Source organism: Myotis brandtii, unplaced genomic scaffold (genome assembly GCF_000412655.1).
Source record: "Myotis brandtii unplaced genomic scaffold, ASM41265v1 scaffold866, whole genome shotgun sequence".
Classification (NCBI taxonomy): Eukaryota; Metazoa; Chordata; class Mammalia; order Chiroptera; family Vespertilionidae; genus Myotis; species Myotis brandtii.
This window is the reverse complement of record NW_005371530.1, coordinates 1,605,411-1,619,597: the sequence shown is the minus strand read 5'-3', so window position 1 is coordinate 1,619,597 and position 14,187 is coordinate 1,605,411. Positions and strand designations below refer to the sequence as shown.

Here is a 14,187-nt window from a genome sequence, read left to right as displayed (position 1 = left end):
TAACTTTATGTTATGAGATAACTTGTGTAACATTGTTTTACAGACGCTCTAAAATACAATACAAAAAGCCTATCATCAAGTTGTCATCATCATCATCATCATCATCACCAACTTATGAGGATAAACAAGAACACTCACTAGAACTTTCTTTCTGCTTCTCTCCAAAGTTAGTGTATTTCTAGCTGCATTACCGTCGGCCAACTCACTTGGCCGTTGACAAAGGCTCAGGCCCATGGTGGGGGCTCTCAGCTAACACCAGTCATTGTGTGCACCCTTTCTGTGCATTGAGATGGGGAAGGTGGTAGCTTAGTAATTAATCAGCCAAAAAAAACACCAGTCGCCTAAGAAGCAGGCCCTCCTGCATACTTGGCACTTGTATTCCCAGAAGCTCCCACCTAAAGAGATCTCTGCTCTTCCTAAATATAAACCCTACCCAAAGGCAAGTCATCTTAGCCACACTTCTGAGAGGGAGAGAAGCAATATTGTTAGGTTGGGTGTCATAATAGAGCCCAGGGCTAGAATCCTCAGAGGGGTTGGACAGTGCAGAGGAAATTTAAACTTGAGTGTTAATGAAATGCATGTGTCTAAGCTGAAAGACAATACAAAAATAGACATGGTTAAAGTTGAAGCGTGACTGCTGCCCTAAGCCATGGACAAGGTTGTTACGTGAATATCCTGTGGTTAACGGACAGTTGACCAGCCAGAGGGAACGCACTACTGGAGTTGGAAAAGCTTATTAAGCAGACTTTGAAGTGGGTCTTTCCAGGAAAACCCAAGAGTATAAGAGTAAAGATAACAACAATAATATGTGGGATGCAGGGTACTTCAGAACTATGAACAATTCCAAACAGCAAATACCTCCAAATATATTTTCAGCTTGGCATATACATGTATTTGCTTAAATTATCTAAAAATAGTGCTTGTAGAAACTGAGCCAACACTGCCTTGCCCTCATGCCTAAAGTAATAAATGCCCAATAACGGTTAATTTGCTTGATTAAACTGAGATGAGGAAGAACATTTAATATTGGATAATAAAAGGGAACAAGATGGGAAGTCAAAAGGGCTGGGTTTATGTCCCGGACACTCATCAGCCCTGTGGATCATGGATAAGTCGGTGCTGCCCTGAAACCCAGTTACTTAACTGCTTTCTTACAAAAAGAAAAAGTCAGATGCACCTGGTCAAGCCTGTCTCTAGCTTCCCTTACAGAACTCTTGTGAGAATCTAGGGGGATGTTTGTTAAGAAAGTGTTTTAAAAAGAGACCATACATCATTATTTTTAAGACATGGTATTTTCATAGCATGTCAGGCAACAGGGAGAAGCCAAGCTAGGATTGAGTTTTCTTGGCAATAAGTTATGTGCAAATTATTATATGATTTAACAAAAAATCAACCCCAGTGTTTTTTTCATATAGAAGTACTCATAAAATGCCTTTGCATCATACCTTGTTCAAATAGTGGCCTTAATATGTTTTATTCTGCCTTTATACTTAAGGTCATGTTGCACAGATCTTTGGGAATTCCATTGGGGAATTAAGAAGCATCAGGACACAGATACATTTCTATTAAAAGCATTATTTGCATTTGTTCCAAATTAACGTGTTTTTTTCAATGATAATATCACAGGATGCCTACCTCAACAATATGAAAATGTCTTCTTCAGAGGTGGGGATGTGACCGCCATGTACACCCTGAGCGCCCATCACTGCCAGGTGATGTGCACCTTCCACCCCAGGTGTTTGTCATTCAGTTTTCTCCCTGCAAGTATAACTAACGGCACAGATAAAAGGTAAAAGGTGATATTTCCTTATTGGGGAAGCCAGTCATTTTTCAAAATGGAAGCAGTTGTGTGCAAAGTGGTGCAGCATCTCACAGGGGTATGCTTCTCAAATGGGGTTCAAGAAATCACCTAGAGTGGATCTTACAAAAGGAATTTCTTAGGCTGACGCCCAGACCTACTGAACCAAAGTCGCTTTGTCCTGGAAACTGCATCCTAAACAAGTGCTGCATTCACTTAAAGTAGTAGAAGCTAGTCATTTTCTATCAAAGGTTTATAAGGAAAATGCTTGTGAATCGTCAGGTGAAGCGATTGTTTCAAGAAAGAATTTAATAACAGGTGTACATTTCACCTGCACAAGGACTCATGGTCACAAGTGTAGAGAGCACAGTCCTAAGAAAATAGAATGGAAAGCAAGCATTTTGTTGAGAATATAATTGAATAAGATCCAGAACTTGTGACCTTGGGAGGGGCCTGGACTGAATGGTGCTTATAGTAAGACAGTTGGGTCATCTAGGGTACGTATGGGGAGTGAATATATATATATATTTTTTCTTTTTTTATTGCTTAAAGTATTACAAAGAGCATTACATATGTCTCCTTGAATGAATATACATTTTTAACTGGTAGTTTGGAAAAGTAAGAGCACTGAAAAAATATTACCTAATAACATTAAAAATGTTATTAGGTCATAAAGTTGTCTAAATATAGCCATAGTTTCATTGTACTTTTCTTTAATTTTGATCAATGTCCAGAATGAATGTATCTTCATCATTCCCATTTCCACATTTATAATATTTTTTTAATCTTCACTCTATTTGAATTTTTTAAAAAATAGGAATTAGACAATCATCCTTTGATTCTAAGTGTTAAACTTGTACAGAAAAATCCAGATTTGATGTGAGAGGCATAACTTTTTAAATACTGTAAAAAGTTGAGCTAGGTTCTATAATCCTTCTGAATAATGACATTACCATTAAGATTGACATTAAAGATGGAAAAAAGTCTTTCATCAGGTGTGGACTAGAAGGAGTTAATAAGTAAGGTAAACACCATATGTAGATTCAACTCTCATGACTGACATAATTTCTTTTTTTGTTGTTGTTAATTCTCACCCAAGGATATTTTTCCTTTAATTTTTTTTAGAGAGACTGGAAGAGATAGAGAAAGACAGAGAGAAATATCGATGTGAGAGAAACACATCGATTGGTTGCCTCCTGTACGTGCTCTCACCAGGGCCCGGGTCTGCAACCAAGGTATGTGCCCTTGACTGGAATTGAACCTGGGACCCTTTGGTCCACAGGCCTACACTCTATCCACTGAGCCAAACTGGCTAGGGCTATCATTTCTTTTTTGTTTAATTTATTTCAGAGAGAGAAAGAGAGAGGGAGAGAGGGATAGAAACATTAATGATGAGAATCATTGATTGGCTGCCTCCTGCACACCCACTACTGGGGATCAAACCTGTAACTGGGTTATGTGTCCTGACCTGGAATCCAACTGTGACCTCCTGAGCCACACAGATGAGGAGGAAATAATTTCTTAAGTAAATGAAAGCATATATAAAAATAATCACTAGATAGGAACATAATTCCCCAAAAGTTTAGGACCTCAGGAACAGCTGTTAACTCTTTAATATGATTGACTTTCTTTACTTAAAAATGTGAATGTAAAGGAAAACAAGGCTGAAGTTAGGTATTAACAAATACCATTAAATATTATTGTATTGCCTCTAAGAATGTTCTTCCCAGCAAGTGTCAGGGAAGCTGCCCTGTTTTTCTTATTGCTGACTCTATTGACTAGTGTACAAAAATGCTAGACATTTCCTCGATGTGTGTTTATTACTCTACTTCCTAAGTGACGCTGCTTTTAAAAACAGGTTTGGTTGCTTCTTGAAAGACAGTGTTACAGGAGCTCTGCCAAGAGTGCCACGGAGAAGTGCCATTTCTGGACATTCCTTAAAGCAATGTGGTCATCGAATAAGTGGTAAGGTGTGGGTTTCTCAGCTCAATTTGCATGAATAATGAGTCTCCCTAAGAGTAGCTTCTGCTCCAAGTCCATATTCCCACAGATATGTGGAAGGGAGCGCTGAGAAAGATGACAGGGAGGTGTAGTGCTCTAGACGTATCTTCTTGTCTTTAGTCCACACATGCTCAGTGAGCCTCTATTATTTATGAGGTTAGCACTACAGGGTAAGAGTTGCAGAAAGGAAACACACATCCAGACAGTGGTCTTTCCCTTGATTCCCGATAAGAATCTTAAAGAGAACTCAGAGGGGGTCATCCCAGTGGTTCTTCCTGATTCTCACCCAGGGCCATGTTGTCATTTTTCCAGGGGGCATTTGACAGTGTTTGGAGACTTTTTTCAGTTGTTACAACTTGGGGATGATGCTATTAGCATCCAGTGAGTAGATATCAGAGATACTGCTAAACATTCCACAAGGCACAAGGAAGACCTCCAGCAAAGATACTCTGCCCCAAATATCAACACTGTGGAGGTTAAGAAGCCCTGCTAAGCCCCCACCCTGAAGGGCTGGGTTCTGACATTCTTGCTAAAAATAACACTGCGTAGAAGAAACATGAGGACTAGGAGGCCAGGAAACTTCAATTCTGATGCATATTGCTACTAATGTCTTGGGAAACAATTCCCACTCTATCCTCATAAATTTAATGCAAATGACCTATAACTCTCACATGACGGATCAGAAAACAAAAAAGTACTGAAAAGATTCTCTTAACTGGTAGGGTGGCAGAAACTAAAAGTAATCATGTCGGATCCTTCACCTTTGCTATTCTATGATTCCTACATACAGTTAACCTCATAGTTTCAAATTTCAGATGTTTACAAACTTTCCTCCCCCATTAACATCACTCCCTCAGCACACAACATTTTGTGCTTGCAGTTTGTAAAGTAAGCAGCCCTTAGTTATAAACATGGTGGCCGGACTCAGCCAATAGGAGGAGTACATTTCCTAATTTATAAGATCACATTTATATCTTAATATAATTTAGTGTAAATTATACAAGTAAGCATTATTTTTAATTATGGTATCATAGTGAAATTTAAAGAAAAACAATATTCTGCCTTTTCAATTCTCCGTATTGCTTTCCCACCCCCGCCATTAGTCTACTCACAGGGCTTGATTTATGTTACCTTTTAACTCTCCCTAAATAACTTTTAAAAAATTGAAGTGAAAAATGATTCCAGGCAAATGAAGATTCTAAACTCAGGACCAATTTTAGTTTAAAACATTTAGAAGTAGGTTTATAGCTTTAAACTAACCATAAAGAAAAGTTTTGGTCTGGAAGTATCCCATCCCAAGCCTTAGCCTGTTTCTTTTCTCATATGCAGCAGAATTGATAAGATATTCTATTTCTACAATCTGCAAACTCCTGTGTGTGTGAAGCACCGTGAATAGTCCATGGTCCTGCCCACCTCAATATATTGTTTTTCTAATACTTTGTGTATTTTCTGTCAGTCCCACCATTAAATCCAGTTTTAGGACTTTTTCAACCTTACCTCTTGGGAGTGGAACAATACATATAATAGATATTTTTTCTTTAAGGAAAAACAGAACCTAACTCATAAATTTGGTTCACTGTCTGTAAAAAAAATTATCTATCTTTTGTTCTATATAAGATACATTTTAATTGGAAGGGTGGTTAAGTGGAATTTAAGAAAATTAAAAGCAAGGAGGGAAATGGTTTCACCTTGTTTGTAAAGAACTCTCCACATTTTATGATAATGATGTAACATATAGATGTCAATCACAGGGCTTACAGATGCAATTTGCAACCAGAGAGGAGCAGTTGAAAACTGAGGGATAGGCAAAGAGATAAGATGCTCCTTCACTCAGTGCAAGAGGTCAAGGCTTTACTGAGGCAACTGCCTAGCACACAGTAGCAGGGCCTCACTGCTACTGCCTCATCTCCCACTGCTCATTGACCATTTCGGGGAAGTATTACCTGTATTGCTGCATACACCTTCCAGTTTTAGAAGGAAAGTAACCCCTCTCTATGCTAGTACTCTAACACATATTGGAATGTGTTTATTTCAAGCAGTTTGATCTTTTAATGATGTAATAAAAATTCAAAATCCCCTAATGAATAGGGCAGCTGCCACAACCAGAATATCACCCTTCAAAACTACACTGCCCAAATTGATGATCTGCTTCTAGAAGGGAAACTGAATTTGCTCTATGCATCTTATTTGTACAGCTTGCCACAGAGACATTTATGAAGGAATTGATATGAGAGGAGTCAATTTTAATGTGTCTAAAGTTGAAAGTGTTGAAGAATGCCAAAAAAGGTGCACCAATAACATTCACTGCAAATTTTTCACCTACGCCAGGCAAACATTTCACAATGTGGAGTACCGGTGAGCAGAATTCAGTGTTTGTTCTTTACCAGAGTGATTTTATGATTGAACTAGAGGCCCGGTGCATGAAATTCCTGTACTTGGGGGAGGGGAGGTCTTTCAGCCTGGCCTGTGTCCTCTTGCAGTTTGGGAGCCCTCAGGGGATGTCTGACCACTGGCTTAGACTCGCTCCCCTGGGGAGCGGGCTGGCAGTCGGATACCCTTAGTGCTGCCGCGGAGGTGGAAGAGGCTCCCGCCACTGCTGCTGCACTCGCCAGCTGTGAGCCTGGCTCAAGGCTTCTGGCTGAGTGGTACTCCCACTGTGGGAGCACACTGACCACCAGGGGGCAGCTCCTGCATTGAGCGTCTGCCCCCTCGTGGTAAATGCGTGTCATAGTGACCCGTCTTTCTGCCGTTCAGTTGGTTTGCATATTAGCTTTTTATTATATAGGATTGCATGCTTCTTAACCTTTCTAATTTTCCAACTGAAAACTAAACAGGGCTTTTAGACCTAAGCACTCTCCTTATACACTTACTTTTGGTGTCATTTTTCCCTGAAGAGAGTAATTTTCATTTGGTTCACAGATAGCCGTGCTTGTGGAATGAAGGTTCAGTAGAAAATGTCTTATAGAATAAGGTCTCTCACTCCATTCTCACCTTAACCTTTCCTCTGCAGAGGAGGAGGATGTATATTTCATTATCAGTCATTGTTTAGATTGTTTTGTTTATTTTTCACAAACCATGGAGCATTTCAACATGAAATGGATGGCTGTGTGGACCTTGCAGTGTAGGAAGCAAAGTAACCTATTTCTCCACCTTCAGGAACAGCTGCCTATTAAAGCACAGTTCAACTGGAACACCGACCAGTATAAAGGTGCTGAAAAACGTGGCATCTGGATTCTCCCTGAAGTCCTGTGCACTCTCAGAAATTGGTAATCCCATGGCTACTCTTTCACTAAGTAATTGTAGTAGGCGGAATAAGAGCTCTCCAAATGAGTTCACAACCTATGATTATGTGACCTGATAGGGCAGAAGGGGCTTTGTAGATGTGACTAAGTTCAGGACTTTGACATTGGAAATGATTCTGGATTATGTGGATGGGCCCAGTGAAGTGACAAGCTTCCTTATAAGAGAAATAGGGAGGCAGAAGGATCAGTCAGAGAGAGAAAAAGAGAGATTTGAAGATGGAGGAAGGGTCCATGAGCCAAGGAATGCAGTGGCCTCTAGAAGGAAAAGGCTAGGGAAGCCCTGACAACATGCTGATTGTAGCTCAGTAAGACCCATTTCAGACTTCTCCTCTCCAGAACTGTGAGATAATAGATGTGTTGTTCTAAACCACTAAGCTGATAATCATCTGTTACAGCAACAATGGGAGGCTAGTGCAATGATAAGTCAGAGAAAGCTAGAGGGTCATTTCTTGGTGGTGTCCATTGTCTATTCAAGTGACTCTAGCATAAGGAATCCATGAAACCCTGTGGTTTCAGATATACAAGTAATTTCAGTTTGAATTATCCAGGAAATTGCCATGACATTTTACCTTATTTAACCTATCATGGTGGAAATGATAAATTGTGATTGAAATCAAATCATTGATAGCCAATCCTACAAAGTATCAAGTGACAACTCTGTGCCAAGCCCTGTGGTGGGTGCTGGGCTAGGACCCCTCCGTGAAAGATTGGGAATTCAGCAACAATGCATTTCTCTTATTTGTTCCTTCTCTTCTCCAGAACCACCCTCCCCTCTCCCCTGATGTGTACCAGATCTATTGGTTCAAATGGTACTGATTTTTAATTTTTAATAGGAATATCTTTTTCTGTTTCTTCAAGAGTGATATTTTAATATAGTATATATTTTTCATAGTTTTTAGAATTTGATACATAATTTACATAATATAAATTTAACCCTGTTAAGATCTATGATTCAGTGGTTTTCACTGTATTCACAAAATTGTTCAACATTGACCACTATGCAGTCCCAGAACATTTTCTTTTTTGGGGGGCGGGGGGGCTCATCTGGGATATGAATCCCAGAACATTTTCATCATCGCCAAAGAAACACTGAATCCAATAGCAGTCATTCTCCATTCAGGGTGTGACTGAAAATTTATATTGCCACTTCAAAAGAGGATAACCAGGAGGGTAAGATATCTAGAAGTGATGGGCAATTTAAAAAATGGTTAAAGGAGTAAGCTAAAGATATTTCACCTGAAAAAGAGCCAGATGACTGTCTTAACTTTTTCTGTGTTTTGATGATCTGCCATTGGGAAAGGGATTAGTTTAATTTGTGTGGTTTTGTAAGCGAGATCTAGGTAAATGTTGTCATGAAGAAAATAAGAAAAGTTTCTAATACTAAGAGTGGCTCAGAAAGAAATGGCCTTTGTCATTAGGTAGTGAGCTCCTTATCAATGTAAATGTCTAAGTAAAACTTAGACAATTTGTTGGGGATACCTTTGAAAGGATGTAATTATAGCATGGATGACCCATAAGTTCTCTCCCAGCTTTAAGAGTCTATTAAAGATTTCAATAGTTGAGGTCTAATTTCTGAGCCTGCCTCTTTGAAGATAATTATGTTATGAAGGATACTCTCTCCTGATCTAATTTAGTGCATTTAAATTAAATGTTTTTTCTCTCCAATAATTGCTATCATTGTTATTTAACTTCTATAATTTTAATAGAATTTATGTGCTATCAAACTGAGTACAATAATATAAACACAAAATGTAATTCAAAATAAGATTAAATAAGAATAATGAAAGTGGATTTTCTTCTATTCTAATTTTATTGGGCACATGGCATTTTTGTTAGCTAACTGATACTTTTCTTTCTTATTTTTAAATGTGTTTTTATTGATTTCAGAGAGGAAGGAAGAAGGAAAGAGAGAGAGAAACATTAATGATGAGAGACAATCATTGATCAGCTGCTTCCTGCACACCCCCTACTGGAGATTGAACCCACAACCTGGGCATGTGCCCTCATAGAGAATGGAACCTTGACCTCCTGGCTCATGAGTTGACAACAACCACTAGACCACACTGGCAGGGTCTGATATTTTTCTTAATCTGTTTTTATTAAAATCTTATGCACAATACTCAAGACAATATAACACAAAACCTCATGTTTCTAAGGCCTGGAATTCAGGGTCAAGGTAATATAAAGAAAATATGAACCAATGCTGAGTAACCTATATATTTTGCATTGGTTAGTATAGAGCTAGGAGCATAGGTTGAGCTATTTTATTTCTCTGACATAGGAATCTGTCTTATATGAGAGTTAGACCAATTTTCCCTTCTTCCAAATGGCAAACAAGGTTGGGGAGATGTTGACATTTTTTTACTTAAGATGTTTAGTGCTGTGAATAGCCATAATTTCCTTAGTTGTAATGACCAAGTACATGTACATTTAGCGTTGCATCATTTCCTGAGTAGCACCTTCCCTCTGTGAGTTCACAGGCTGCCACATGAACATGTTCCAACATACGGCATTTTCGGATGTGGACGTTGCCAGAGTCATCACTCCAGATGCTTTTGTCTGTCGAACCATTTGCACCTATCACCCCAACTGCCTCTTCTTCACTTTCTATACCAATGCCTGGAATGTAGAATCGCAAAGGTGAGTTGGAATGTGTAGCGTTTGCTGCTGTCCAGTCATTGCTTTTATTTTATAGTTTTGAGTTTTTAAAAGTTTGGTTCATTTCCCTCAACATGCTGGACACCCAGCACTGAAGTAGATACTTTTCTGCCAGGTGCAAATTAGTTAGGAGATTAGCAGACTTCTGTACCCACCTCCTCTCACTCATCATACCATGGAGTCCAGGGACCAGCCATGGAAAAAGAAGGATCGGATCCCTTTCTTACTGATCTTATTGTTTTGTATCACTCACCGGGAGCATATTCTTCAAGCACCTCATTCTAACTCCTCTGTTTCAGAAACCAGAGCCCTGCTTATCCTGACCAACATTCTGGTTGATCTGTTTACCCTCAGATAACCCACCCTTTTCTTTGTATACAATAGGGAGCTAAGAGAACAGTATCTAGGCCTAGCCGGTGTGGCTCACTTGGTTGGGCATTGTGCATCCAGGGCACTGAATGATTGCGGGTTCAATTCCCAGTCAGGGCACGTGCTGGGTTGTGGGCTCAATCCCCAGTGGGGGGCGTGAGGGAGGCAGCCAATTGATGTTCTGCTCTCACATCGATGTTTCTCTTTTTTAAATAATAAAAAAAGTATCTAGTTATATAATAGTGTCAGCAGCATAAATCCCCAGAATGTGTTCTTTGTTCTCTTTTTTTCAACCAGTCCTGCAGTCTGAATTAGTTTGAAGAGACTCTCTCAGAAGAATAAAATTGGCAGGGTGCTGTTTTTTTAATTGGGTGCGATTTTCTTTCCCTTGCTTTTTTTTTTTTTTTTAAATAGAAATGTGTGTTTACTTAAGACTTCCAAAAGCGGGACACCAAGTTCCCCGACTCCTCAGGAAGACACCGTGTCTGGATATAGCCTTCTAACCTGCAAACGAACTTTGCCTGGTAATGTTTCAGTCATCTTACATATAATGTGACCGATTTTATTATCTTCAAGTAACAGTGATGAAACAATCCTCAGTGTACCTGAAACTTGTGTAAATGTGGTTTATTGCTTTTTGCATGTTATATCTTCTTATGTTTATATTCACCACAGAGCCCTGCCATTCAAAAATTTATGCAGGAGTTGATTTTGGAGGGGAAGAATTGAGTGTGTCCCTCGTTAAAGGAGCCAGAGGTTGCCAGGAGACCTGTACGAAGATGGTGCGCTGTCAGTTTTTCACGTACTCTTTACTCCCAGAAGACTGTCAAGGAGACAAGTTAGTGAGAGTTCATTTTTCCAAGATAGTCGGCAAGACAATTCCATGAAATGTCCCCGCTTGTGAGGGTTTACCCTTTGTTCTGATCATTTCATGCAGGTGTAAGTGTTCCTTACGATTATCTTTGGATGGCTCTCCGACTAGAATCACATATGGGATGCAAGCGAGCTCTGGCTATTCTTTGAGGTTGTGTCGAAGTGGGGATAGCTCCGGTGAGTGCACCCATGTTCCCATAGAGCTGTGAAGGGCCGTCTGCATTGTCCTCATAGCTTGCGGAGCCTTAATGTGATGGAATTCTGTATCTTTCTTTCTGGGCTGAGGAGGACTCCCACTCACCTCTGATTCCAGCCGTTAACTTGAACACCCTCTTTCCAGTGTGCACGACAAAACCCAGCGGACGCATTGTGGGAGGAACCAATTCCTCTTGGGGTGAGTGGCCCTGGCAGGTCAGCCTTCACGTGAAGTTGGCAGCCCAGAGCCACGTGTGTGGAGGGTCCATCATTGGAGACCGGTGGGTCCTCACTGCTGCCCATTGCTTTGATGGGTAAGTTTTGGCTTCTTGTTATCCAGGGTCCTATCTTGGTTTTTGGTTTTGAAGAGTCTAGAATTGATTTCTCAATCATCATGTCAGTTTCCGAATGGAAGATTATTCTTATTTAATAAAAAAAATATTTTAAAGCAGAGAAGATAGTAGAAATGTTGAACAAGTAGTAGGAGCTGAGCACTGACCAGTCTGAACCATGAGACCAAAGTGAGGTGTGTTAGCAGTCTTCTTCAAAGACGGTTTTTTCAGGCCCATGGATGCACAGATGTACTAAATAATATTAATAGTAAGTAGAAAAACAAAAATGCAATAGTTTGTTACCCTATTTTAAGAAATATATTCTGATATACTATTTCTACGTTATCAGGCAAATAGTAGACTTGACAGGATTTTAAAATTTTTAAAACACTTCGACTTTGTTGTTAGAACAGGGCTTCACTCCCAGCTCTGCCACTTGGCAGAGGTATGACTGACCTTGGGGAATTGTAATTCTCTCTTTCTTTTTTCTACCTGTAAAATATGAATAACAATAGTATCTAATTCATAAGGTTACTGGAAGGGTTGAGTGACACACTTGAAATGCTTAGTACTATACCTAGAACATAAAATTACTCAAATATAAACTCTGAATAAAAAAGAGTACAAAGGACAAAGCATGTGAATGAGCAAAAGAGATACTAGTAGCCCTAAAATAAAAGGCTCTTGATATCTTTCAAAAAGTGTTATTGTTTTCATAGAATTCCACACCCCACCTCCCTTCCCCATTATAAAATTACTGTGAGCCCGGCTGGTGTAGTTCAGTTGGTTGAGTGTTGCCCATGCACCAATCCATCACTGAATGATTCCTGGTCAGGGCACATGTGGGTTCGACCCCTCGTAGGGGGCATGCCGGAGGTAGCCGATCGATGTTTCTTTCTTTTTTTTAAAAAAAAAATATTTTTATTGATTTCAGAGAGGAAGGGAGAGGGAGAGAGAGAGAACCATTAATGAAGACAGAATCATTGATCGGCTACCTCCTGCACACCCCCTACTGGGGATCAGGTCCACAGCCTCCGGCATGTGCCCTTGACTAGAATTGAACCCGGGACCCTTTGGTCCATAGGCCAACACTCTATCCACTGAGTCAAACCAGCTAGGGCCGATTGATGTTTCTTATGGATGTTTCTATCTCTTTCCTTCTTACTCTCTCTCTCTCTCTCAAATCAATAAAAACATATTAAAAATAAAAATAAATAAAAGTTACTGTGAACCAGCATTCAGGATACTGCTGCTGAAATATAACAGGCAGAGGCAACATTGAACAGAGCCAGGCTCCCCCAGTCCCCACAGCAGCATGAGTCTCAGCTAGGGCTCTGCTCCCAGGGCGTTGCTAGGGGAAGGCTGCTGGCCTGGCTGGAAAGACTCTGTAAACAGAAGTAGTTGTTCCACTTTTTACTAAATTAACCCAATTTGGGACCAAGAATTTTCATCCTTTTTTCCCCCCAGCTTTATTGAGACATAATTGACAAGCAACATTGTGTAAATTTAAGGTGTACAATATCATGATTTATATATATAACTAACACATTATCACTCACATAGTTATAATTTTTTGTGAGTGATGAGACCTTTTAAGATTTACTCTTAACAACTTTCAAGTATGCAATACAGTGCAGTTAACCAATACAGTATAGTCACCTTGCTGTACATTACATTCCCAGACTTTATTCGTCCTATAACTGAAAGTTTGTACCCTTTGACCTACCCCTCCCTTCACCCCTCAGGCAACCACCAATCTGCTCTGTCTCTCTGAGTTAAGGATTTTAGATTCCACATATAAGTGAGATCACACAGTATTTGTCTTTCTCTGTATGATTTATATCACTTAGTGTGATGCCCTCAAGTTTCAGCCACGTGGTTGCAAATGGCAGGATGCCCTTCTTTTTAAGGCTGAATAATCTGTTGTATACACCACATGTTCTTTATCCACTCATCTGTGGATGGGCACTTAGGTTGTTGCCATGTCTTGGCTGTTGAAAATAATGCTACAGTGAACACAGAGGTGCAGATGTCTCTGAGAGATGGCGATTTTGTTTCCTTCTGATACATACCCAGAAGTGGGATTGCTGGACCATACGGTTCCATTTTTATTTTCTTGTGGAACCTCAGAGTGTTTTTCATAGTGGCTGCACCAGTTTACGTCAAGAATTTTCATTTTGAAGGCTCGGTGTTGTGTCTGTTTATAAGAGCTAGAGTTTTTGTGCTTGTCTTGCACCACTCATAATAAAAATTTCCATATCTTTACACAAAATAAGACTGCTATAATAATTTTAGGTTTACTTTGTATATGTTCAGATTTAAAGAGTTGATTTAAATGTTCATACTTCCCAAAATAAAATAGATAGATTTTTGAATGGCACTGAAGTCCTGCTTCATTTGCCCTCTTAGAGGGGCTTGTGAAACAGCCTGACTCCCAGGCAGCTCTGAGGGTCCCTGAGCAGTTGCTCTCAGGACTGTGAGCTGAGCAGGGCTTTCCAGGACCAATTCCTGTCGTGTCTCCCGACCAGTTTCTCCCAGAATGGGACAGTAACGCTGTTGTGCTTTCACTCACACCAACATGAAATCATTACAGAAATGTGTGTTTTCAGTGTTATTTAACTAAATCTTCAGAGATCCAGGACTGCTGGGTGGGCAATGA

General features: G+C 39.8%; 1 protein-coding gene across 4 annotated transcripts in view; it reads left to right on the top strand.

The window, feature by feature from the left end:
- The window catches only part of KLKB1 (kallikrein B, plasma (Fletcher factor) 1), a 22,699-nt gene that overhangs the window by 2,804 nt on the left and 5,708 nt on the right, over positions 1 to 14,187 (top strand). For 2 of the 4 annotated variants that reach the window (XM_014532243.1, XM_005884846.2), the window contains 9 exons: positions 1,627 to 1,789; positions 3,657 to 3,763; positions 5,995 to 6,154; positions 6,956 to 7,065; positions 9,582 to 9,741; positions 10,543 to 10,652; positions 10,804 to 10,966; positions 11,066 to 11,178; positions 11,342 to 11,510. In XM_014532243.1, the coding sequence (XP_014387729.1) occupies positions 1,627 to 1,789; positions 3,657 to 3,763; positions 5,995 to 6,154; positions 6,956 to 7,065; positions 9,582 to 9,741; positions 10,543 to 10,652; positions 10,804 to 10,966; positions 11,066 to 11,178; positions 11,342 to 11,510 (1,255 nt within the window). Of the gene's footprint in view, positions 1 to 1,626; positions 1,790 to 3,656; positions 3,764 to 5,994; positions 6,155 to 6,955; positions 7,066 to 9,557; positions 9,742 to 10,542; positions 10,653 to 10,803; positions 10,967 to 11,065; positions 11,179 to 11,341; positions 11,511 to 14,187 lie in introns of all 4 variants that reach the window. The other 2 variants (XM_014532242.1, XM_014532244.1) reach the window with 1 other exon arrangement.